The sequence below is a fragment of the Lynx canadensis genome, chromosome F1 (genome assembly GCF_007474595.2).
Source record: "Lynx canadensis isolate LIC74 chromosome F1, mLynCan4.pri.v2, whole genome shotgun sequence".
NCBI classification, from domain to species: Eukaryota; Metazoa; Chordata; class Mammalia; order Carnivora; family Felidae; genus Lynx; species Lynx canadensis.
The window spans coordinates 65,672,285-65,694,494 of record NC_044319.2 but is presented as its reverse complement, the minus strand read 5'-3'; the positions used below and the strand labels follow the sequence as shown (position 1 = coordinate 65,694,494).

Below are 22,210 nucleotides of genomic sequence, written 5' to 3'. Positions count from 1 at the left end.
CCGGGGTGGATGGGAATTGACACCCTCTGTGCACCAAACCCACAGAGCAGCACCGCCCGGTGGGCTTGGTCTTCCTGGTGGTGATCGTGCCCCTGGTGCTTCTGGCAGGTCTTGCGTTCTGGCTCTGGAAGCGCTGGTAAGTCTGGAACCAACTTCCTGCTCTTTCCCAACTGTGTCCCCACCTTCCTGTCTGTCCTCAGCCCTCCTCCTCACCGTCCCCCTGCAGTCCTCACCTCCACCTGCTGCAGAGCATTTCCAATCTGTTCCTCCCAGGAAATCACACTGGAGACCTCAGTGCACTGGCCTCCCTTCAGAGAGAGATCCCAGCAGCCCCAGTTCCAGCACTTACCTAAACCCAGCTCAGTGGTGATGGATTTGCAAGTCTCTGTGTGCAACTTTTGTCTTTCCTTTCTGCTCGATGATCAGTTGTCAATATTGGCCAAGAATAATTTAGCGGGGCTTTGTTGTTCTCACCTGATTCTTGGAGTTAAATTCTACATTTTCTCCAAGTAAAATGAAGCCTGAGTACCTCCCTGGGTCACAGGCATCAGATGCCACTTCCTCCTGGGAGCCCTCCCTGATTTTCAAGGGGAAGCAGTCTCTGCCTGCTGAGAATTTCCAACGTCCATAGTTTCTCTTTGGCAAACGTATGACTCACTTCCCATCCCTTATTGTCCCCAGTTGGGTCCCTTTTCCGTCCTAATTCTTAGGCCTCTTGAGAGTAAAGTCCATGTCTTTCTAATATTTGTATCCTTGGCAAGGAGTCTCGCCTGCCTGGAATATGTCCTCAATAAAAGTCTATGTTGAATTGATGCCAATTTCATAGTTTTTTCTTCTTTGCCTCCTGTCATGTTTGTAGTAGTTGAGACGTTTGATGTTCTTCTTGTTGAAAGTCTTTTCACTTTGCCTGGAGACTTGATACTGTTATGGTTCCTTGGTAACATCTCTGAGCCTCTGAGGAGAATACAGTTTTGTCTGTGGATATTTCTATTATTTAAACACAGACACCTGTTGGAGTGGACCTGTTGTGGATGAAAGGAACAGGTCCTGGCTGTTTGAGGCCCTCAGGACAGGAGCAGAGACGTCACCTTGGGGCTTGTTGGCAATATAGGGGCTTGGCCTCAGCTGAGGTTCACTGCATCACAATTTGCATTTTAGCAAAACCAGCAGGGGATTCACGGGTGCATAAATGTGGTGCCTGAGAGGTAGCAGTGTGAGCGTGTCCCTGGAGGGAAACGAGTGGGTCCAGAAAAGACAGGAAGAGTGTTGTGCTCAGGAATGAACGGGGGTCCGGCAGGGAGAGGGCATACAGAGCATCCTCACGTTCGTGGCTGCTGTGTCCCAGTCCCTGAGGACACGGAATCAGCCACAGTGAGCCGTTGCTCCTGGAGTTAATAGGGGGTTGGGATCATGGGAGCTTCTGCCTGCAACACTTGCCCACTGATGAATACACAGCCTTGTTTCCTGTGTGTTTGTGTTTAAATAGAGCTTATTCGTATATATATATGTGTTTCCAAATAATTGATTGCATGCTCTATTTCCCTATACGGAAATACCAGCTCAAAAGTTTGTAATATTCCCCTGCATGGATACTGTGATATCCAGGGTCTTGGCTTTCCGCCCCAAAGCTGTGCTGCCCATGATGCTTTAGAAACAAACAAGAAATGGTCATCATCTCATGAATCCATGAATATAGTTTCCTTTCCCCTTTTCTGTGGTGTCATCATAGCATCCTAGATGTGACTTTAGTACTTTCTAGAGTGGCTCCACATGGCCATCACGAATTTTCTGTTCCTTTTCCTGAATTTATTGTATTATTGATTCATTACCACTGACCTCATGGCCCACAACTCTGCCTTGTGAGCCTGAGCGAGCCTTACCCGCACAGGTGTTTTTGTCTGTGAGGCACATCCCGCCTTCTGTGCTTAGGACCACCCATGCTCCTTGTAGCTCTGGGCTTCAGGGTCATTTTAAATACAAAATCACCAAGAAAGAGCATGTAAGTGAGGAAAGTGTGGCACCAAATGGATCATGAATAGGGCACGTGTTTGCAGTGTGGGAATTCACACAGGAAGGCAGAGCGGTACCTGGTTCATCCTCACCGGGGAACATGTGGGGTGTGTGACACATGTCGGCCACTCTATGTGTCCATGAACATCAATGAGCACATGTGTCTGGGGTTACAAATCAATGCCAGTAGGAAGACCAATCTGCACGGACAGACTCCGTGAATAATGAACATGGACTCTTTGTGACTTATGACCCCAAAGGCAGTGGAAACATCCATGGACAGACTTCAGTTACTGTAGATTTCATTAATTCACTCAATAAACCTTTCTCAAGCCCTGACCATGCAGCAGGGACATTTGGAGTGGAAGGTAGTGGGGAGGAAAACGTTATTATAGCCTTTGGGGTTTGAAAATTTTGTTTTCTTGATTTTTTAAGGTTTTATTTATTTATTTATTTATTTCAACGTTTATTTATTTTTGGGACAGAGAGAGACAGAGCATGAACGGGGGAGGGGCAGAGAGAGAGGGAGACACAGAATCGGAACCAGGCTCCAGGCTCCGAGCCATCAGCCCAGAGCCCGACGCGGGGCTCGAACTCACGGACCGCGAGATCGTGACCTGGCTGAAGTCGGACGCTTAACCGACTGCGCCACCCAGGCGCCCCAATTTTTTAAGGTTTTAATTGTTGCTTCTAAATAGTTTCTTAGTACAGGAAGCTCTTTGTGCTCAATGGCAAAAGAGACTTAGTTCTAATCTGTTCAGGGTCAGAGAGTAGAGGCTCAGGGCAGGAGAACATCCAGAGGGAACAAATGCAGGTTCCCACTGCTGCACATGTGGATATTTCTGGGAGATAATGTTGAGATGGGAGAGGTGGCAAAGGTGAAAAATATTGGGAGGGAGAGAGCAAATCATGGCACTTCCCCAAATTTCTCCCCTAGATGAGACCCATTGGCTGCTTCTCTAGGGTCTAGTCTACTTCATGGCCACTTTGTGGGTTTGGGTTGGTTGATTCTAGCCTCGTGTGTAGCCCTGGGCTCTGATCACCCTGAGTCCCTCAGGAGAAAGCATCCTTGACAATGCGACGGGATGAAGCATGGACAGGTTCCATCCATTTCAGGCCAATCACCAGACAAAGCCACTTGTCCTTCCCCAGTGTGATGGTTTGGGGCCAGACACTGGCTCCAGGTGGCTCGGGTCACAGGCATTCCGGTTCTTGTGGTTGATGGCAAGGAAAGAGATGGTCTCTATCGTCTTGGATGATAAGGTCGGGGCATGAAGCCTGAAACAACTTCAGCCCATTTTTCAGCATCAGGGAAGCAAGCCTGAGGATGACACCTACATACAAGAAGGCAGAGAAATTCTATACACGAAGTTTTCCAAGAGGGTAGATCCAAAGTGTTCTCACCACAAGAAACAGAAAAGAAAGAAAGAGAAAGGAGAGGATCCAGGTGTGAGGTGGTGGCCGTGTTACCAAGAGTGATTGTGGCATCATGTTACCTTGTACCAAACATATACCAAACATCAAGTGTGTATTTCCTTTTACGGTTTTCAACGTTTATTTATTTTTGGGACAAAGAGAGACAGAGCATGAACGGGGGAGGGGCAGAGAGAGAGGGAGACACAGAATCGGAAACAGGCTCCAGGCTCTGAGCCATCAGCCCAGAGCCTGACACGGGGCTCGAACTCACAGACCGCGAGATCGTGACCTGGCTGAAGTCGGACGCTTAACCGACTGCGCCACCCAGGCGCCCCTCCTTTTACGGTTTTTAAAGAAAACAGAATTCTTGCCTCGCAATTAAAAGTATTCTAATGTGTGATAAATGCAACATAACAATTCACTTTCATGGTTTGCTTGAATTCAGGTTTTCTTGACCAATTCTTCATTTTCCTTCAAAATGCTGCATGCCACTTGAGGCTCGGCAGCTCAGGACCTGAGCGTCACCTGCAGCTCCCTGCATGCCGTGTGCACTGGGCTCCCGACGTTCTTCAGACCGTCCTCTCGGAGAAGTTGTTGGAAGATTTTCATCAGGAGGACTTTTGTTCTTGTCACATCACAGGCTGTGCTGCACCTGTTGGACCTGGCGAAGGCCCGTGTCGCCCGTGGTGCCTCCCAGCCTTCCTCCCTGGGTGGCTGGAAAGCTGCACGCTGTACAAAGGTACAGTTTTCATTTGTCATCATATTGCCGTGAAGCAGAAAACAGTAGCAACAACAAAACCAAGGCATCGCAAAAGTGAAGGCAGACACACAGACCCACAGAAGGGACTGGAGCCCCAATAACCCTGGGATCCCCAGTTCCATCAGCCCATTCATTTCCTGTATGGTTTCAGCCCCAAAAGGTGGATTTCTGTCCTTTGTGATTGGGTGCTCCCTCTGATGGACGTGGCCATGGCCCCCGGGGACGCTGGGCTAATCTCTCTCTCTCTTACAATGTTCTTCCTCACTTCTGTCTTCCTTTCCCTCAATTCTTGAAAATGTTCGTCTACTCATTTTCTTGCTTGCTTGCCCTTTTCTTCATGTGTCCTCATCTTGTGACACTCCTACCTGTTTTGCCTGTTAATCCCGACATCTGGATCAGGCCTTGTCCTGGGTGTTTGGGTGGGTTTCTAATAAACCACTGGTCAGGAATCGAGTGCTGATTCTGCTGCTGAATAAGTGACTGGTAAAACTTCACTACAGGTTTTTCCTACAGACCAGAGGACAAGCCTCACCAGCCATCATGAACCAGGAAGTGTTGTGGCAATGGCAGTAAATACTCAAAATGCAAGAAGTTTTCAGTGGATTCCCCCCAGACCCAATACGTCAGTTCATTCCTTCACCTCTTACTCAACTTGTACTATTTGTGCGGTTCCATATTCTCTGAGACTGGTTCCAAAACCCTTGAGAAGCAGCTGTGTGTCAAGATATTAAAGAATAATGAATAATCTCTTCCTCCAAGCTCAGTCCTTTTTTGATGTCTGTTTTTAATTTCCCAGGTGAAAACTCAGAAATCTTTGTCGCCTTTCTGTGTCAACTTTTCTCTTTACAGGTTATTCTCTACAAAATCTCTAAAAATCTTGTCTACAGTGGGCTTTATGAGCCTTCACATGGGATGGGGACAGAGCCTTCCTCTCTTTCCTGTAAGCATTCCTGTTGGTTTCCTAAATAGTGGCTCTGCCTCGGCCACAGTGGGCTCATATTTAGGGGATGGAAGTGTCCACTAGGAGAATCTCCTCATAGAAGGATCCAGAGTGTAGTACAAATGTGACTCCATTGTGATTGGACACGGGAGAAAGGAGAAGCTGAATGAAAAGTAAAACAGTTGGAAGGAGGGGCTGTTGTGCAGAATCCATGAGATCCGTGGGCAGATGGGGAGAGCAGGTGAGTGAGTGGTGACATTTTGCTCCCACTGTGCAGAAGCATTGTGCCCCCACCCAGGTGCGTCTCCTGCTTTCTGGACATAAAAGTTATTTGATCAGGTTGAAAGGTGTGATATTTTAAAATGTGAAGTTGTGTTGCATAGTAAAAGTGTTTAACTTAGTTAGTATTTGATGTTTTCCTAATTTATTCATTAGCTTTTCATCTTGTTCTAAACTTAAAAAAAATTTTTTTTCAATGTTTATTTTTGAGAGTGAGAGAGACAGAGCACGAGCTGGGGAGTGGCAGAAAGAGAGGGAGACACAGAATCAGAAGGAGGCTCCAGGCTCTGAGCTGTCAGCACAGAGCCCAACGCGGGGCTCAAACCCATGAGCAGTGAGATCATGACCTGAGCTGAGGTTGGACGCTTAACTGACTGAGCCACCCAGGTGCCCCGACATTTTTTAAAAATTCAAGTCAGTTAACATATAGTGTAGTATTGGTTTCAGGAGTAGAATTAAGTGACTCATCACTTACCTAGAACTTTTTAATGGCATGTAAAAGCCTTCTCCTCCTCCTCCTCCTTCTTCTTCTTTTTTTCTTTTTCCGAAATCCAGACATGTGACCAGATGACTACAGTCAGTTTTGTCCATGAGAGAAGAGTTAACTGATCACCGCCTGATCACCTTTATGAATCTTTATGTTCACTATTTATAATGATTTCATTATGAACCCTTTCATTTTTAACTATTTTAATCGTTTTGGTGACCTTAAAAATTCCTTTTCTTATTCCCACATGAGAGGAAGTTTACCTGGCCAAGTCCACAGCAAGCTGCGAGCATCTAGAGAATGTCTCCGTTCTGAAAAGAAGATTGAAATGGAACTTGAGAGCTGAAATGAGCACTTGTAGTGAATAACTAGGCAAAGGGCATTTCTTCTTGAAACAGGGCTGCGCATGTCTGCCCACAAAGACATACTTCCTCATGAGTGAGAAGGAAGGAGAAACAAGAAGGGGGAAAACGCCTGAGGGCGTGGTCCTTGCTACAGAGAAGGAAGGGGCATCAACCAGTTCCTGTGAGCTGCACAGGGTCCTGGGTGCAGACTGCAGGCGCAGCGGTAACTCTGCTCCAGATGTGTTGTTCCAGGCAGAGAGAAAGATGGAAAACAACCCCAACCAGTTCCCTGAGGCAAAATCTGCATGACACCAAAGCCAGCGAGACTTTTTCCAGAAAACAATAAAACAAATATTAAAATGGTGACTAGCTGCTGACCTCATTTAGGCACACTTTCAGGGAAATTAGGTGCACAGACTCAAAATATTTATCAACAGAACCCAGCACCCGACAAAGTGGGATTTACCCACACAATGTAAGGATTGTCTACCGTTAAAAATCTCTCCATAGGCACCTGGGTGGCTTGGTCGGTTAAGCGTCTGACTTCGGCTCAGGTCACGATCTCGCGGTCCGTGAGTTCGAGCCCCGCGTCGGGCTCTGGGCTGACGGCTCGGAGCCTGGAGCCTGTTTCCGATTCTGTGTCTCCCTCTCTCTCTGCCCCTCCCCTGTTCATGCTCTGTCTCTCTCTGTCTCAAAAATAAATAAACGTTAAAAAAATTAAAAAAAAAATCCATAGAATCCCTTACTTGAACAGACGAAGAAAATAAAACCACATATATATAAATAATCACGTCCAGAGTTACAAAAAGAGCATTTGATGTCTTGAAATGTCCCCTCTGATAAAACCTGACCAGCCCAGAATGGAGGGAATGCGGGTGTAAGCAGCCTGCAGGGCACTTATTTGCTTCTGAAGGTTTAAAAGTATTCCAGTGAGAACCAAGGACGAGATGACCGCCCACTGGAATCTTCGCTCTTCTGTGGAATACTACAAGCCATCCTTAATCCAAGAAGGCGAGGGAAATAAGGAGGCATGGAAATAGAAATTGAAGAAAAATTATTATTATTTGCAGATCATATAATTGTATGCAAGAAAATTAAAAAATAAGCAAAACAATGGGAATAACGAGAGAGTTTAGGAACTTATCTAGGGAAAAATTTAATGTATAAATAAAAATCGTAAGGATTTTAAGAAAATGAGTATCTTCTTATTCTTGGTGTTTTTTTTTTTTTTTTTTTTTTTTTTGAGATAGTATGATTTCTACCTAGAATTAGAATTCTAGGAATTGGAATTTAATTGGAATTAAGAGTAAACAACTGGAGCTAATATAAAAACTTCTGGGGCCCCTGGGTGGCTCAGTCAGTTAAGCATCTGACTTCAGCTCAGGTCATGATCTCACGGTTAGTGAGTTTGAGCCCCGCAGCAGGCGCTGCATTGACAGCTCGGAGCCCGGGGCCTGTTTCAGATTCTGTGTCTCCGTCTCTCTCTGTCTCTCCCCTGCTTGTGTTCTGTCTGTCTGTCTCTCTCTCTCAAAAAGAAACATTAAAATTTTTTTTTAGCAAGTTCTTGGGGCGCCTGGGTGGCTCAGTCGGTTGAGCATCTGATTTTGACTCAGGTCATGATGCCAGGGTCTTGGGATCAAGCCCGGAGTTGGGTTCTGCGCTGAGTGTGGAGTCTGCTTGGCATTCTCTCTCTCTGTCCCTCTGTCCCTTTCCCCTGCTCACAACCTCTCTTTTCTCTCTCTAAAATAAAAAAAAAATAGAAAAAGTTTTAAAAAATTTAGCAAGTTCTTTAGCCACAAAATAAATATTAAAAAGTCATCAGCACTTTTTATATAAGCAACAAGAGAAAATAAGGTAAAATTAAATGCCACTTATAATAGCAACAAAATCTATAAAATAGCCAAGAATTAGCTAAAGAAAGAATATATGAGAATTCTACAGAGAAATTACAAAAACGCTTAACGATCCTAACAGTATTCCTAATTCATCAGAGTTGGATGGAAGGAGTTATCATTATAAAAAAGCATACTTCTCTTTAAATTATTCTATAGCATCAGTAAATTCCTAATTAAAATTCCAGCTGGATTTTTGGAGGCACATAGCAATTTAATTTTTATATTATATGGAAGAATAAATGACTACAAATAGATTTGAAAGAGTAGAGCAAAGATTTATTCGCAATGGAATAAAGTCATAAATGTAAAAGACAGTACTACAAAGTTAGGAGCATAGAACAAGGCAGAATATTTTTATGACCTATTGGTGAGGAATTATTTCTTAAATTAAGTTCCCTAACTGGAGGCTGCAGAGCCTTGGCGAGAAATGGCCCAGGGTGGTCATTCACCAGCCTGCCATATACATGTACACGGCCCCCATTCAGCAGTGGGGCAGGCTCCAAGGGCTTGGTCCTTCCCAGGGACCCGGAACTAAGGGGGGTCCTGCCAGGCAAGAGTCCTGGGTTCTCCTCCCTTAGGAGACGGGCCTGTCCAGGAGGAGTGGGGGCAACACGGACGATTTCACTGTTTTGCAAATTGTTGCTTCTGTACCACGAAGTGTATAGAATGGATGGGCTTTCTGAAAAAACAAATACACAAAAAATAAACACTGTTGCATTTTCCTTTACAAAATCAAAGCTTTCTTGTCCACCAAGTAGACACTGGACAGAATTAATGGTGGACGACTAAAAGAAGTATTTGGAATTCTAAAAATAAAATACGCATGTACACAGAGCACTGTGGTAACGTCTTTAAAACAGTGCTCAATGACATATGCTAGTAAATAAAGCATACAGTTTAATACCTTTTGTGGAAATTGAACTTGTATACGTCAAAAAACACCACGTTTTCTAAGAACACACAGGAACAGAAGGACAGCCCATCAAGACAGTAAAATGTGGGGAGAAGGGAGTGGGGGGATGAACAGATCAGGTAGTTTACAGAGGTGGTCTGCTCAGACCAAGAAATGTCTGGGGGCCACAAATGAAGGAGAATATTTGCTCAACTGTCTGCGCTTACGATTCTACAGGCAAAACACAACAGGACAAAACAAATATTGGAAAACGCTTTAAAATTATGTTCTACAGAATAAAGAGACTGAATTGGGATAATGGGTTGCACCATGGATAAAACGCCAGGGAAAAAAAGACATAAAAATATAAAATATTGTATCAAGTACTTTCATTTCTAAGCACAGAATCAAAAGGTGCAACATCAAAACCCTCTGGTTAGAAATGTGAGGGTTTTTTTGTAATCGCCCAAGGCTACAGATTGGGATAAATTTCTATATTTTACCTCTGGGTGGCAGTGGAGATTAAAACAAAATTTCTGTGTCCTTGTTCCTGAAGGAACAAGTGGCTTAAAAACCCCACGCTTCAATTCACACTAACTTGTTAGTCATTGGAATTACTTGTAAAAATATGCATATAAGATGAAAAGTTTGTCAACACTTATACGGGAATAGAATCCAAGGGAATATTTGGCTGGTAAAATAGGATGACACCAAGAATGGAATAAATTTAAAAAAGCATCTTGATGCCCTCCTAAACACTGGCTGTGAGTTTTAAGTCACGGGAGGACTCTGCAGTGACTGAGGCAGGGTCTAGAAGGGCCTAGAAGATATAGAAAAGTGAGTCATTCGGGATAAGTATAGGTTTTCCTGGTCCTCAGGCCACACGGAAATTTCTCCCATCAGTTCCTATGTGGCACGGTGAACAACGTTCTCGAGAAATTTGTTCTGTCAATTTCACCAGTTTGCTAAGTCCCTTAAAGTAAGGGGATGATATCAGGCTACGTGAAAGATGAGGAGACAACCCTACACAACATGACAGCATCTGGGCCCGCGTGTAGGTCTCCCACGCTCTGGCAAACTCAAGGCTTGATTTTCCGTTATCTGCAGGAATGAGCATACTCTACGTCTCTTGTAAATACCACCTATGTTGAACTTGAGCGGCAGCGACTTTTAGACTATGTACTCTAACCTCCACCTCATGTGCCACAATTTTTATATTATCTGCTAAATGCAGAGCGGTAAACAATAATCGGTTGAGCTGTGGGTAGAATTAGGAACTGGACATTTCTCGTGGCTTTTGGAGATCTGGTCAAAGACTGTCGCTTGAATCCGGGATTTGCTCCCAGGGGGCTGAGAGTGTCCACAGGGAATACGGAGATTCTTCCTGAGACCCAATTTTGGGTCTGTTCTAAGACAGAGGCACCGGCTGGCCTGATTACGACTCCTTCCGTTCCCAGAGCACAACACATTCTGCTTCAGCAAGAAAGCCAGAGATGACTGTCGACAGGACCCAGCACCATCCCTAATTTGGGTGTAATGTGTCCTGAGAAAAGAACCCTTGGTCTTTGAGCTTTGAGTAGCATTACTCAAGCAAACTATTGACCAACCATATATCATACCTACGTGCCTAAATGGATAGGTGGATTGGGCTCCTCGCAGAGACCACTGGTTGTCTCTAGAATCTATTCTCCACCTTCTCTGGAATAAATCAACCCCCCAATTATTAGCTGGGCAGCAGAAAGGCTGCAACCATTAGGCACCCTGTAGCTGGTGTGGTTGCGTGACTGTGCTCTGACCGATGGACTGTACAACCTCCGTGAAGTGTGCTGAGATAGCAGGAGGTGGGTGTGCCCAGCACCCTCCTTTTTTCCTGATTGCTGGTGGAAAGGTGCGTTTGCAGGAACGACCTTCAGCAACCATCTCGGAGCACGGGGTGACCTTCAGAATGAGGACCTGGAGCGGTGAAGACCATGATAGGACAAAACAAGGTAAAAAAAAAAAAAAAAAAAAAAAGCCCCAAACAAAAGAGGAAACCAGCACCCAAGCCCCTGATGCAATGAAGTGCCACCACCACCCTGAACTGCCTACTTCTAGTTTTTTCTCAAGGGACAGAAATACAACCGTATATTTTTAAAGATACTGCTAATTTGAACTTTTAATAAAACAAAAGCCAAACGTGGGCTTCCAAATATCCTTTACGTTGACGCCCTCAGTCCTAATGTGGCACGACATTTTAGTAAACTTAGTAAACGCAGAATGATATTCGAATCCCAACTGAATGTACTTAATTCCTTGCAAGTTTCAGAGGATTAAGGGATTTTTTTAAAAAGAAAAATGAAGTAAACAATTTGAAAAAGATAAAAATAAAATAAAAATGAAGTTATGTTGTCAATAAGAAGATGTCGTCAATGCCAACAAATTGCCGTTGTTCAAATTTTGACCCCAAATCTTGTGGTATAGTCAGTCTTTGCTTTGCATGAGAGTGTGGGACCGTAAAAATGGATGATGCAAACCTTCACCTTACAAAAAATATCTACTTCTGTCTTGCAAAAAACAAAACAAAAAAAAAGCCCGTGGTTCATATATAATTACACACAGAAATCTAAGGGTCAACGTGATAAGGTAGTGCCATAGCTCTCAGATTTTAGCCAAGGGGTGGTGGGTCTTTGAACGAATGGATGAGGAGGGAAGGCAGCAGGGGCGGTAAAAGAGAGGAGGGCCTGGGAACTCACATGAAGGGTGAGTAGAAAACAATGTGGACTCAAGCTAGAAAAGTAAGAAATGAGACCCGGGAAACAGAGAAAGAAAAGACTCTGTAAGTAGAAATGGATGTGAACGTGGACCAAGTCAGACACTGTTGCAGTTGACGGCGGGCTAGAGAACGTCAGTCCCCCTCCATCAGAGAAGTTATTTGTGGGGGAAGCATTCTGCAGGTGGTCCTCCTGGGGGGCTATCCTGCCCTCAGTGCTGTGGGTGGGGGGCAGGTGGAGGATGGGGAAGGGGGCAGGGCTGCTGCTGGGACCCGGAGGAAGGGGGTAGCCCGCAGGCGTGCTGATGGGGAAGTGAAAAGGCCAGGAAGGGCATGTGGCTGTGGGGTTTCTCCAACAGGGAACTGGGCAGAGGGTGAGGCTTACCGGGCAGGGGATGGCAGGGCAGGGGGCAGGTCCTGTGAACTTGGCCGCGACCACAGGGAACCCAGGAGAGCTCTCTGAGGGGCAAACGTCATCCATGGAGGTGAATTTGGGAGGGCCAAGGACCAGGACTTCTGGGCGAGCAGAGGGCGCCTGGGGAAGGCTGTCGCCAGAGGCAGAGCAGGGGGCCCGCAGCACAACCACAACCTTCTGATCCCAGGAGGCCGCTCCCGTGTCAGATTATCCCATCTGGGCCATGTGTGTCTACAGGCTCACCTGTACCCGCTTCTTCTCCCCGATGCCTTTTCTACAGACTCCAGACCCTGGGGTCTGTGTTCCTGAGCATTCGCTACCGCAAATAGCTTCAGCCCCCTCCTCACGGAGCCCCCTGCCCACCCCACCTGCCTTTCTGTTGGGGTGCCAGCCACGTGAGCCTCCGGGCATAAAACTGACCAATTTAGGATGAGTTTAGCTGGCTTTTCGTGGAAGTAACTGAAATATTTTAAGAACGAGCCTGACGTAATCAGGTCTACATTTTATGTGGCCACTGAGGCAGAGTGCCCAGCAGATGTGGAATGTGGAGGGGGCGTGGGCTGCAGGAGGCAGCAGGGGTCACGGCTGCCCCTGGCCCCCACGGGAAGAGGCATACTATGCAGGTCACACAGACAAGTGACAGGGAGCAAGGAGAGGACGGGTCCCAGGAACGCAGGTTTCCAGCTTCTGTTGGGGTGACTGGCCCGGCACGGCCGTATCCTAGGCTGGGCTGTCCCTGCTCTTCTCGTTCCCCTGAGGCCAAGTTTTCCCACGTTCTTCTCCCTTCTTTCATCAGTCTGTGCTCTTTCCTGTGGCAATCACGTGGATTGTCTCCTGAGTGACTCTGGGAGAAAAAGTGAGGGTAGGCTGCCCGGGCCTGACCCCCACACCGTCACTTTCTCCCAGTTCTTGGCGCTAGAAGAGCAAGGGTTTGGTTTCTGGTGGAGTCTCCCTTTCTTGGTTTGAGGGCGGCTGCCTTCTTGATGTGTCCTCACATCACCTTTCCTCGGTGCGTGAGGACAGAGGGAGAGAGAGCGAGCTCATTCCCTGGCATTTCTCCTTGTAAGGCCCCCCCGTTAGCACCTGTGTAACAGTGACTGCCTTCTTGGAGGCCCTATCTTCTAATAGAACCACCCTGCAGGGGGTGAGGGGGAGGGTAGGTCTCCCACGTATGAATTTGGTGGGGGAGGGGACACAAGTACTCAGTTTATAACAGTAAGACCACTTCCTTTGGAGGTCAAGGCCACCAAGACTACTTGGATTACATGCGTAAGGGAAGTTCTCTAGAAGCTTCATCAGAAGTGATGTGGACGATTTGATTGATAGATCTTATGCTCTGTGTCTTTACCCCATTTTGTTCTGAGTTCGGGAGGGGGGCAAGTTACAGGGTTACAGGTTCTATAATACTAACCGCTGTGGCCAGGTTGCGTCCCAGTGATAAGTAAACGTGAGAGGGGCGCCTGGGGGGCTTAGCGGGTTAAGCGTCCGACTCTGGGCTTCTGCTCAGGTCACGATCTCACAGCTCGTGAGTTCAAGCCCCGTATCCAGCTCTGCGCTGACAGTGCGGAGCCTGCTTGGGATCCTGTCTCTCTCCCTCTTTCTCTGCCCTGCCTGCCATCTGTCTCTCTCTCCCTCTCAAAATAAATAAATAAACTTAGGGGCTCCTGGGTGGCTCAGTCGGTTAAGCAGCCGACTTCAACTCAGGTCACGATCTCGCGGTCCGTGAGTTTGAGTTCCACAACGGGCTCTGTGCTGACCGCTCAGAGCCTGGAGCCTGTTTCAGATTCTGTGTCTCCCTCTCTCTCTGACCCTCCCCCGTTCATGCTCTGTCTCTCTCTGTCTCAAAAATAAATAAACGTTAAAAAAAATTTAAAAAAAAAAGAAATAAACTTAAAATAAGTGAACTTGAGAATCTTAGAGACCAAATACAACACGGTTGATTTCTGATGCCAGCCAATGGCCCGTGGCCTCTGCCTCGGAAACTCCTACTGGAGGCAGCAGTTCTCAGAATCCTGCAGGGAAGGTGGTCAGAGGCCACGTCTGAAGCACAACACATTCCATGCCCAGAGCTCAGCGGCCCCAGCCCCAAGGCGAGGACGCAGGGAGCTGTAGTTTTCCTACGAGCCCGTGGGAAAAAATGTAATAACCACACAGCATTGTGTGGACTGTGGCCTCCTAAAACCAGAGTTTGCCATTAATAAGAAGATTTGGGCGATGATAGGATCTGGGATGTGAGCGAGATCTGGCTGGGGCTGAAATTGTGGATGGTGGCTCTTGGAAGTTTGTGGCACGCGGAAATCGCCATGTATCGGTGGCCGTAATAGAAAGAACTCACTGAGGGGCTCTTGCGTGGCTCAGTCAGTTAGGCTCTTGGTTTCAGCTCAGGTCATGATCTCATGGCCTCGCGGGTTTGAGCCCCCAAGTCAGGCTCTGTGCTGACAGTGTGGAGCCTGCTTGGGATTCTCTCTCTCTCTCTCTCTCTCTCTCTCTCTCTCTCTCTTCCTCTCTCTCTCTGCCTCTCCCCCCACTCACGCTGTCTCTGTTTCTCTCAAAACAAATAAATAAACTTTAAAAAGAAAGAAAGAAAGAAAGAAAGAGCTCACTGAGTGTGATTTCTAGCCTTGTTATCAATGCTGACAAACGTGTCCCCGAATTCAATTCTTGGCTGAAAATACACTTCTGCATTGGCTGAACGCATTGTCAGGCTCTATCCGTTCACGACTCCGTTAAGATGCTTGGAACCGAGCACGTGTTGAGTGACTTTTTGGTGAATGGATGTATGAGTTAGATTCAATAGGCGGGCAAATTCTTTACACTTTTCACGGTCCTGTGCACTCTGGGGTGGCTGCACTTTCCTCTCTCGGGGGAAGGGGGAGCCGGCGATGGCTTATCAAGGCGCCTGGGGAGGTGGCGCAGACCTGAGAACACAAATCCTCCAACTTACAAAGGTGCCTGCGAGAATCAGGGGAGGAGAAAGGTGGGGGGATACGGGGTGAGGCGGGAAAGAGCTGACTCTGAAGATTCTGGAAAGGGGAGGAGAGGGAGGGACCATCCGGAGAGGGGGCTGGATGGGACAGAGGCAGAGCTGGGCCCCTGATCTGTTAGAACAAGCAGGACGCAGCCAAATGGTGCGGTTTCTGTGTTTTGCTGTAGCGATGAGACGTGAGTCCCAGGGAGGCGCGGTGACGCTCCAGTGTCACACACAACTCCCTACAGGATCCTCGAGGAGGGAAGCGGGCGTGGTGGGGGGTGGAGACAAGGAGAGGAGCTGGAAGCCAGGCAGGGGGACAGTCTTGGTGGGAGCTGGAGGGGAAATGGGAGCCGGCGTAGGAGGCTGCAGGCTGGAGAGGGAGCAGCCGAGCTTTTTTATTTCAGTCAGCAGTTGTGGGGGAGGACGGCTTGTCGGTGGAAGAAGGAAGTCAGAGCAGAGACAGTGCCAGGCAGGTTGGCTGAAAACAGAGGGGGTGGGGAAACCTCTCCAGGTGACATGGTGTCTCTACGGGTCACCCTGCTGGCTGCCCTTCTCCTGGGAGGTCACGGTGCACGAGGTAAGGGGGCCTCTGCCGCCCGCCCGGTCCCCAGCTCCGGGCAGAGCCCGGCGGCCTCTCCCAAGACGATCGGGATTCTCAGGTGGCTGGAGTGTCCGCACCCTGAGAGGTCCCGGCCCGGGTTAGGTCCGCTCCTTGAAAGGTGGCGAGCGTGGGGCCCCGAGCCAGGGAAATGTCATCATTAACCTCGTCGTGGCTTGCCCCTCTCTCCCCCTCCCTCCCTCTTTCCCTCTCCTTCTCTCCCTCTTTCTCCCTCCTTCCACCCCCTCCTCTCGCTCCTCCTCTCCCTCTCCCCCTGCCCTCTCTGTCTCTCCTCCCCTCCTTCATAACTGCTTCACTTCCCAACTTCTCTTTCCTGTTTGCTTCTTTTTTTCTCTTAAACGACCTGATGCTCTACTACCCACAGCAGCCCAGGAACCCCTCTCGTTCCATGTCGCCCAGATCTCCTCCTTTGCCAACCAATCCTGGGCACAGCATCAGGGCTCAGGCTGGCTGGGTGACATGCAGACTCACGGCTGGGACAGCGAGTCCGGCACGATAATTTTCCTGCACTCGTGGTCTAAGGGCAACTTCAGCAACGAGGAATTGATCGACCTGGAGCTTCTGTTCCGCGTCTACTTCATCGGATTAACTCGGGAGACTCAAGAGTACGCCGGGCAATTGCACTTCAAATGTAAGTTCCCTCGGAAGGTGCTCCGATTTCCGGGAGGCATGCGCACACCCTTCGGGACCATTGCCTGTTGTTCCTGTCCCAGGATAAACATCTTCATGAATCAACTCGGGGGTCCTTCCAGATTTGGGCTCCTCAAGACTTCCTAGACTCTTTCTTCTTCTGACTCCTTTTTTCTTGCTCATTTTTAGCTTTCCTCAGTGGTCTCCGTTCTGCGGCCTAAAACACAGAGACACACAGTCGTGCCCCTCTGTGCCTGACTCCCTTAAACTGTGATCTCTTCCTCCATTCAGGAAGGTTTATGCGACAGCCCAACAACCATTACGACCCATGTCACGTGCCCTCTACTTGCAGGAGACCCTTCACGTGGACTCTGACCTCCACTTTCCTATCATTTCCCTGACTTCTTCAAATCAGATTCTTAATTCTTGGCATGTATCCCTATGGCCCCTTCCCCATCCCCCGAATTCTCTTCCTTCTTCCTGATCAAACACATCTTTGGCTTACGCCCACACCTCTACAAAACCTTCCAGCTCCACTTTTCAATCAAGTCCTTATATCATTTGTCTCATTTTCCCACCCACAAATCTGTCTTTCCCCTTCCTCCTTCTTCCCAGATCCCATGGAAATACAGGTGGCAGCTGGCTGTGAGCTACATTCTAGTGACATTGCAAAAGGCTTCTTACGGGCAGCTTATCAAGGATCAGATTTCCTGAGCTTCCAAAACATGTCCTGGGTGCCATCTCTAGAGAGTGATAGCAGAGCCCAGAGCACCTGTGACCTCATGAACCAGTATGAAGCCATCAGGGAAACGGTGCACAGCCTCACCGCAAACACCTGTCCCCGATTTGCCTTGGGTCTCTTCGATGCAGGGAAGGTGGATCTCCAGAAGCAAGGTTTGTACAGCCCCTGCCTCTAAGATTTTTCTATATATGCCCCTTCCTACCATCCCTTTCAAAGTAGGGACAAGGACGAGTTCAAGGAGGTTAGGATTTTCTGGGTACAAGTTTCCTAGAGCAGGATAATACGTACATACCGATGCGGTTACCCCCTTGAGCTGTGTGTTAGAATCTCCGTCTGAATACCTTTCATGCCCTCTGCAGTGAGGCCAGTGGCCTGGCTGTCCAGTGGCCCCAGTCCCGGTCCTGGCCGTCTGCTGCTGGTGTGCCATGTCTCCGGCTTCTACCCAAAGCCAGTGTGGGTGATGTGGACGCGGGGTGAGCAGGAGCAGCAGGGCACCCGGCGAGGCGACGTCCTGCCCCACGCTGACGGGACGTGGTATCTTCGGGTGACCCTGGACGTGGTAGCACAAGAGGCAGCCGGCCTGTCTTGCCGGGTGAGACACAGCAGTCTAGGAGGCCAGGACATGGTCCTCTACTGGGGTGAGTAAGGTAGAGCCTGTAGGTGGGAGAAGGTGGCTCTTGAGCCTAGAGGGTTGGGCAGAGGAAAGTTTCATGGCGCCAGAATGAGGGGAGTGCGGTATCAGGAAAGAATGAATACAAGTGATTTCAGGAAAGTAAGGATGGAGCACAAGGGGGGCTCGGATGTCAGAGGCTTGGGGAAGAGATGAGGCACCCTCCTCTGGGCAGGTGTGAGAACGGAGTGACAAAGTTGTTTGAAGACGGCCTTCATATCCGATGCACCTGTTGAGATGGGGAATCAGTGGACAGAGTCGAACCGGCAGTGGGTCAAAAATGATGTCTGTTGTGTCTCTCCAATACCCACAGGACACCACCTTTCCATGTACTTGATCCTGTTGGCTGTGATAGTGCCCCTCATTCTTCTGATAGTCGTTGCGTTGTGGTTTAAGAAGCGCTGGTGAGTTCTCTGGGTTTCCTCCTCTCTTCCCAGTTTCTTGTTTCACATTCCAGCTTTACCCGTCTTAGCTTCTGTCTCCTGACTCCTCACTCCTCCAATGCACCCAGAGTTTGCCATGTCTCTTCCACAGCTCCTATCAAGACATCCCGTGAGCTTCCTCACCACGCCTTCCCCAATGGCCCGGGAGCCTGGGACATCAGAGTGATACCCTTCTTTCCACCCTCCATTTAATTTGTTTTTCCTGTTTCTGCTTTATGATCATCAGTTCACACAAACCAGTCTAGTTGTGTAACCCTCTATGGAATCCCTCCCTTATAATCTCCATTCGTTCCATAGTTCTCAACTTTCAAAGCCCATTATGGTTCACAACCTCCAGAGTCTTCCTTGACCCATTGGTGGGAAGCCCTTCAACTCTGTTCGGTGTGCATCTCATTTCTCCCTGCACAGCGTCTCCTTAGGTTGTTCTTCCCCTTCCAATATGCAAACTCCTTTAGGACGGTGATCATGATGAAGATGTGTTTTCTGCGGGTAAAACGTGCTCAGTGAAAATCAAACCCAAACAAACCATATCCAAGCTGGACTCACTGTTCTATTGACAGTCTCTCCTCATATGTTTACTCCTGACATGGTTATAGGTTTTGAAGGATTGGTGTTTCCCTTTTTTTTTAAATGTTTCTTAAGTGGCCCCCAAATCCCATATCCCTTTAGCGCCCTCATTTTTTCACTAAACTCTTAAGGAAAAATGCAGCGTTGCTCCTTGCCAAGCTTTATCCCCCCCAAACACAACGATGCTACTCTTTCCAACTTATTCCAAACACGAAGAGAGAAAGAGTGAGCAGGCCACGTGTGCGGTGGGGCAGATGTGTCGCGGATGGTTAACAAAACAGAACAAGAGAGCCGGTCCCCAGGATTGGGGTGGGATCAAGGCACAGGATGTATATGGAAGACAAACCCCCCCCAAGGGTGGCACTATCTCAGATACCTTTGTCTGGACTTTGTTTTCTTCAAGACTCATTCACTAATTCAAGTAACACTTGTCAAACCCTGAAACACGGGACAGGCACACTCGTGAACTGGTCGAGGAAGAAACAGTGGGGACCGTATCCATTTGACTAGAGATGCAATGCCCACCTTCTTCAGTCTGTCGATGCCCTTTGTACTTGGTACATTTTTTTGGTTTCATTTTAGAAATTTCGAATCAACTTTATGAATGTATAATTTACATACCATAAAATGCATCTATTTTAAGTATACAATTCCATTCGTTTTGACATACCTATACACTTATGTAAGCAAGACCGCCGTCAAGATACAGCACATCCCATTACCCCAGTTACCCCCATACCCACTGGCAGCTAAACCTACCGCCAACCAGGAATCCTTGCAAATACTGGTATGCTTACTGACATGGCTAAGCTTTGATTTGTCTTTTCTGTAATTTTATTAAAATAAAATCACTTATATAAACCATAAGAGACTCTTAAATACAGAGGACAAACTGAGGGTTTGTAGGGTGGTGGGTGGGGGGAATGGGCTAAATGGGTGATGGGCATTAAGGAGGGCACTTTAGGGGATGAGCACTGGGTGTCCTATGTAAGAGATGAATCACTGGGTTCTACTCCTGAAGCCAAGATGACACTGTATATTAAGTAAATTAAATTTAACTTAAAACAAAGAGGAAAAGGAGCACCTGGATGGCTCAGTCTTGACTTTGGCTCAGGTAATGATTTCATGGTTTGTGAGTTCGAGCCCCAGCATCGGGTTTCGTGCTGACAGTGTGGAGCCTGCTTGGGATTCTATCTCCCTCTCTCTCTCTCTCCTATTTGCTCTCTAGCTCTCTCTCTTTCAGAAATAAATAAAAAAAAAAGAAAAGAAAAATTTAAAAAAGGAAGAAACAGAATCACTTATATGTACTCTTTGTATCTGGGCTTTTTTTTTTTTTCCACCTAGTATATGATTGTAAGTCATTTCATATTTCTTGTTATTGCTCAATAGATCTCTGGTATGAATATACTATCTTTTTTTTTTTATTCATCCACTCTTTGATGGTTATTTGAGGCTCTTTGATTGTGGTTTTGTTTATTTCATTACCTGCCTGGGCTAGTTCTGTGGATTCTGGCTGCCCTCCTCACTTTGCTTTTTTATCGAGGTGACAACTGGTGTTATATTAGTTTCAGGCGTAAAATGTCATCCTTGGGTCTTTGTCCACACTGCAAAGTGGTCACCGCAAGAGGATCTCTTTTCCTTCCTTCCCTCCCTCCCCTCTTCTCCTTCTTCCTACTTCCTGCCTCCCTGGAAGTCATTCCCATCTCGACTTCCTAGATGGGATGCTGCGCGATTCATGAATCGTTTCATAAAGCCGATTACATCTTCAAATTTTCTTGGTTGAAATTTGTGTTTTAGCAGCACTGGTAAGGGTTACATCTTTTGTTGAGGGGACACATATGGATTGGAGCACACACACATTTACCATTCAAGCAGCTTGCAAATCTGCCCTGGCCTCTACTTTTTCTGTGCAAAGCTTCGTGCCTGGCCAGGGATAAGCAGAGAACTGTGGCCCGCTTTGCTCTCTCCTTAGTATGTGCACAACGTTCCACACTGCTAGGAATACATGACAGCTCATCAGGCCCCACCATGGCTGACTCATTTCCCTGATATCTGTTAAATTTTGGCCATTCTATTCTTTGCCTTAACGGGTATTGCAGCCCTAGGCAGCAGTCATGTTGACCTTTGATTTTTGCTACCCATTGTTATTATTTTCTACAACCTCCCTGGGCATGAGGCCTCTCTGCAGAGCTCCAGGTTGGGTCCACCCTTCCGGTGACAGCAAAACCGTAGGTCCTTGGCTTCCAGAATCACCAAGCCAGGGGAGGGATGGGAGCAGCCTGGCGTCAGTCATTCTGTTGTTCTCGCTGAGGGTAAGGTAGCTCTGGAGTAAGTACTTCTCAATCTGTTGTATATCTCTGGTCATTTTCCAGAATTCTGAAATTGCTTATTTAGAAAATCATGCCCCTTGTTATCACCGATAGTTAGGGAAAGAACGTGCTGAGCCCCTTACCCAGCCACTCTGGACACCTTGCTCCCTGTGAACATTTTGTAATATTATACATCAAACAAGCAAGAGTTTCCATTCCTAACCATTGAAAGCAAAATACAACACTACTCGTAACCACTTGTCAAGATGGTGACAAGCCGTAAGTCTGGAACTATTTCAAGCTCCTTTAAAGCAGAACAGTTTACTTATCTACAGGGGATCTACCCCAGGGTCAGAAAACAATACTTACCTTGTTTCCGGTAATCATATTGTTCATGATGGTGTTGGTATTGTCCTAAGACCATCTTGCGTGTGCGGTCTAATGGGATGTAGCATAGAGTGGGGTGGGTGAGGACGTATTTGTGTTGGTTCATCGGCGGCCAGTTTTTCCTCATGGGAGAAGAAGTTGCTGTGAGTTAAAGGAATAAAACTCTGTGGTTCTGGACTTGAAAAGAAATTTATACAAATGTGAACTCATTATGGTATTCTTTTTTTTTTTTTTCACGTATCAATCTTTTAATGTCGAGACATAAGAAAATGACCGACCAGAAAACAGCTTTCCGTTGGCCTAGTGGAGATCATTCGTTACAAGTAGCCGTTCTGGCAAACTGCACAGCTGGGCGTGAAGTCAGGGCAGCCCCTGCTCCATTGTCACCTCCAGGCTGAGCCCCCCTACCTCCCGTAGAATCAGAGCATGCGGTGAGCGAAGCCGAACTTCTCGGGCCTCCGCTCTGCCTCTTCCTTCTGAACCAAGAGGGGAGAGAAGAACCAGCAAAGGTTGTGTTGTTATCCAGAGGGGAGGCTGTAAGAACGTCACTGTCAGCGTCCTTTATACCTGGGGGCTCGGAGCCCACAGGACGATTTTAAGAGGCCCCCGTGTAGACATGTGATTGGCTCCCAGAACGGACATTTTGGTCTGAACCGTGAGGGTTACAGCAGACACAGAGTGGGCA

At 47.5% G+C, this 22,210-nt stretch overlaps 2 protein-coding genes across 5 annotated transcripts in view; both read left to right on the top strand.

Annotated features, from left to right (window-relative positions):
* Nucleotides 1-818, top strand: part of LOC115505068 (T-cell surface glycoprotein CD1a-like) — a 71,456-nt gene extending 70,638 nt beyond the window's left edge. For all 4 annotated transcript variants that reach the window (XM_030302438.1, XM_030302443.1, XM_030302442.1 and 1 more), the window contains 2 exons: nucleotides 46-136; nucleotides 274-818. In XM_030302438.1, the coding sequence (XP_030158298.1) occupies nucleotides 46-136; nucleotides 274-370 (188 nt within the window). In that variant the 3' untranslated portion in view covers nucleotides 371-818. The remainder of the gene's footprint in view (nucleotides 1-45; nucleotides 137-273) is intronic.
* A 14,703-nt stretch (nucleotides 819-15,521) lies between these two features.
* LOC115505589 (T-cell surface glycoprotein CD1c-like) lies at nucleotides 15,522-19,630 on the top strand. Its single transcript, XM_030303244.1, has 6 exons — nucleotides 15,522-15,735; nucleotides 16,142-16,408; nucleotides 17,023-17,301; nucleotides 17,509-17,787; nucleotides 18,133-18,223; nucleotides 18,354-19,630. Exons 1-6 carry the CDS (start codon nucleotides 15,675-15,677, stop codon nucleotides 18,373-18,375), a joined length of 999 nt encoding a protein of 332 aa, XP_030159104.1. The 5' UTR covers nucleotides 15,522-15,674; the 3' UTR covers nucleotides 18,376-19,630.
* The last annotated feature ends 2,580 nt before the right edge of the window (nucleotides 19,631-22,210 follow it).

Coding starts and splice junctions, on each gene's coding strand:
- LOC115505589 (XM_030303244.1), top strand. CDS start 15,675: ATGGTGTCTCTACGGGTCACCCTGCTGGCTGCCCTTCTCCTGGGAGGT. Junction 16,409..17,022: donor CGGGCAATTGCACTTCAAAT/GTAAGTTCCCTC, acceptor CCTTCTTCCCAG/ATCCCATGGAAATACAGGTG. Junction 17,302..17,508: donor GGTGGATCTCCAGAAGCAAG/GTTTGTACAGCC, acceptor TGCCCTCTGCAG/TGAGGCCAGTGGCCTGGCTG.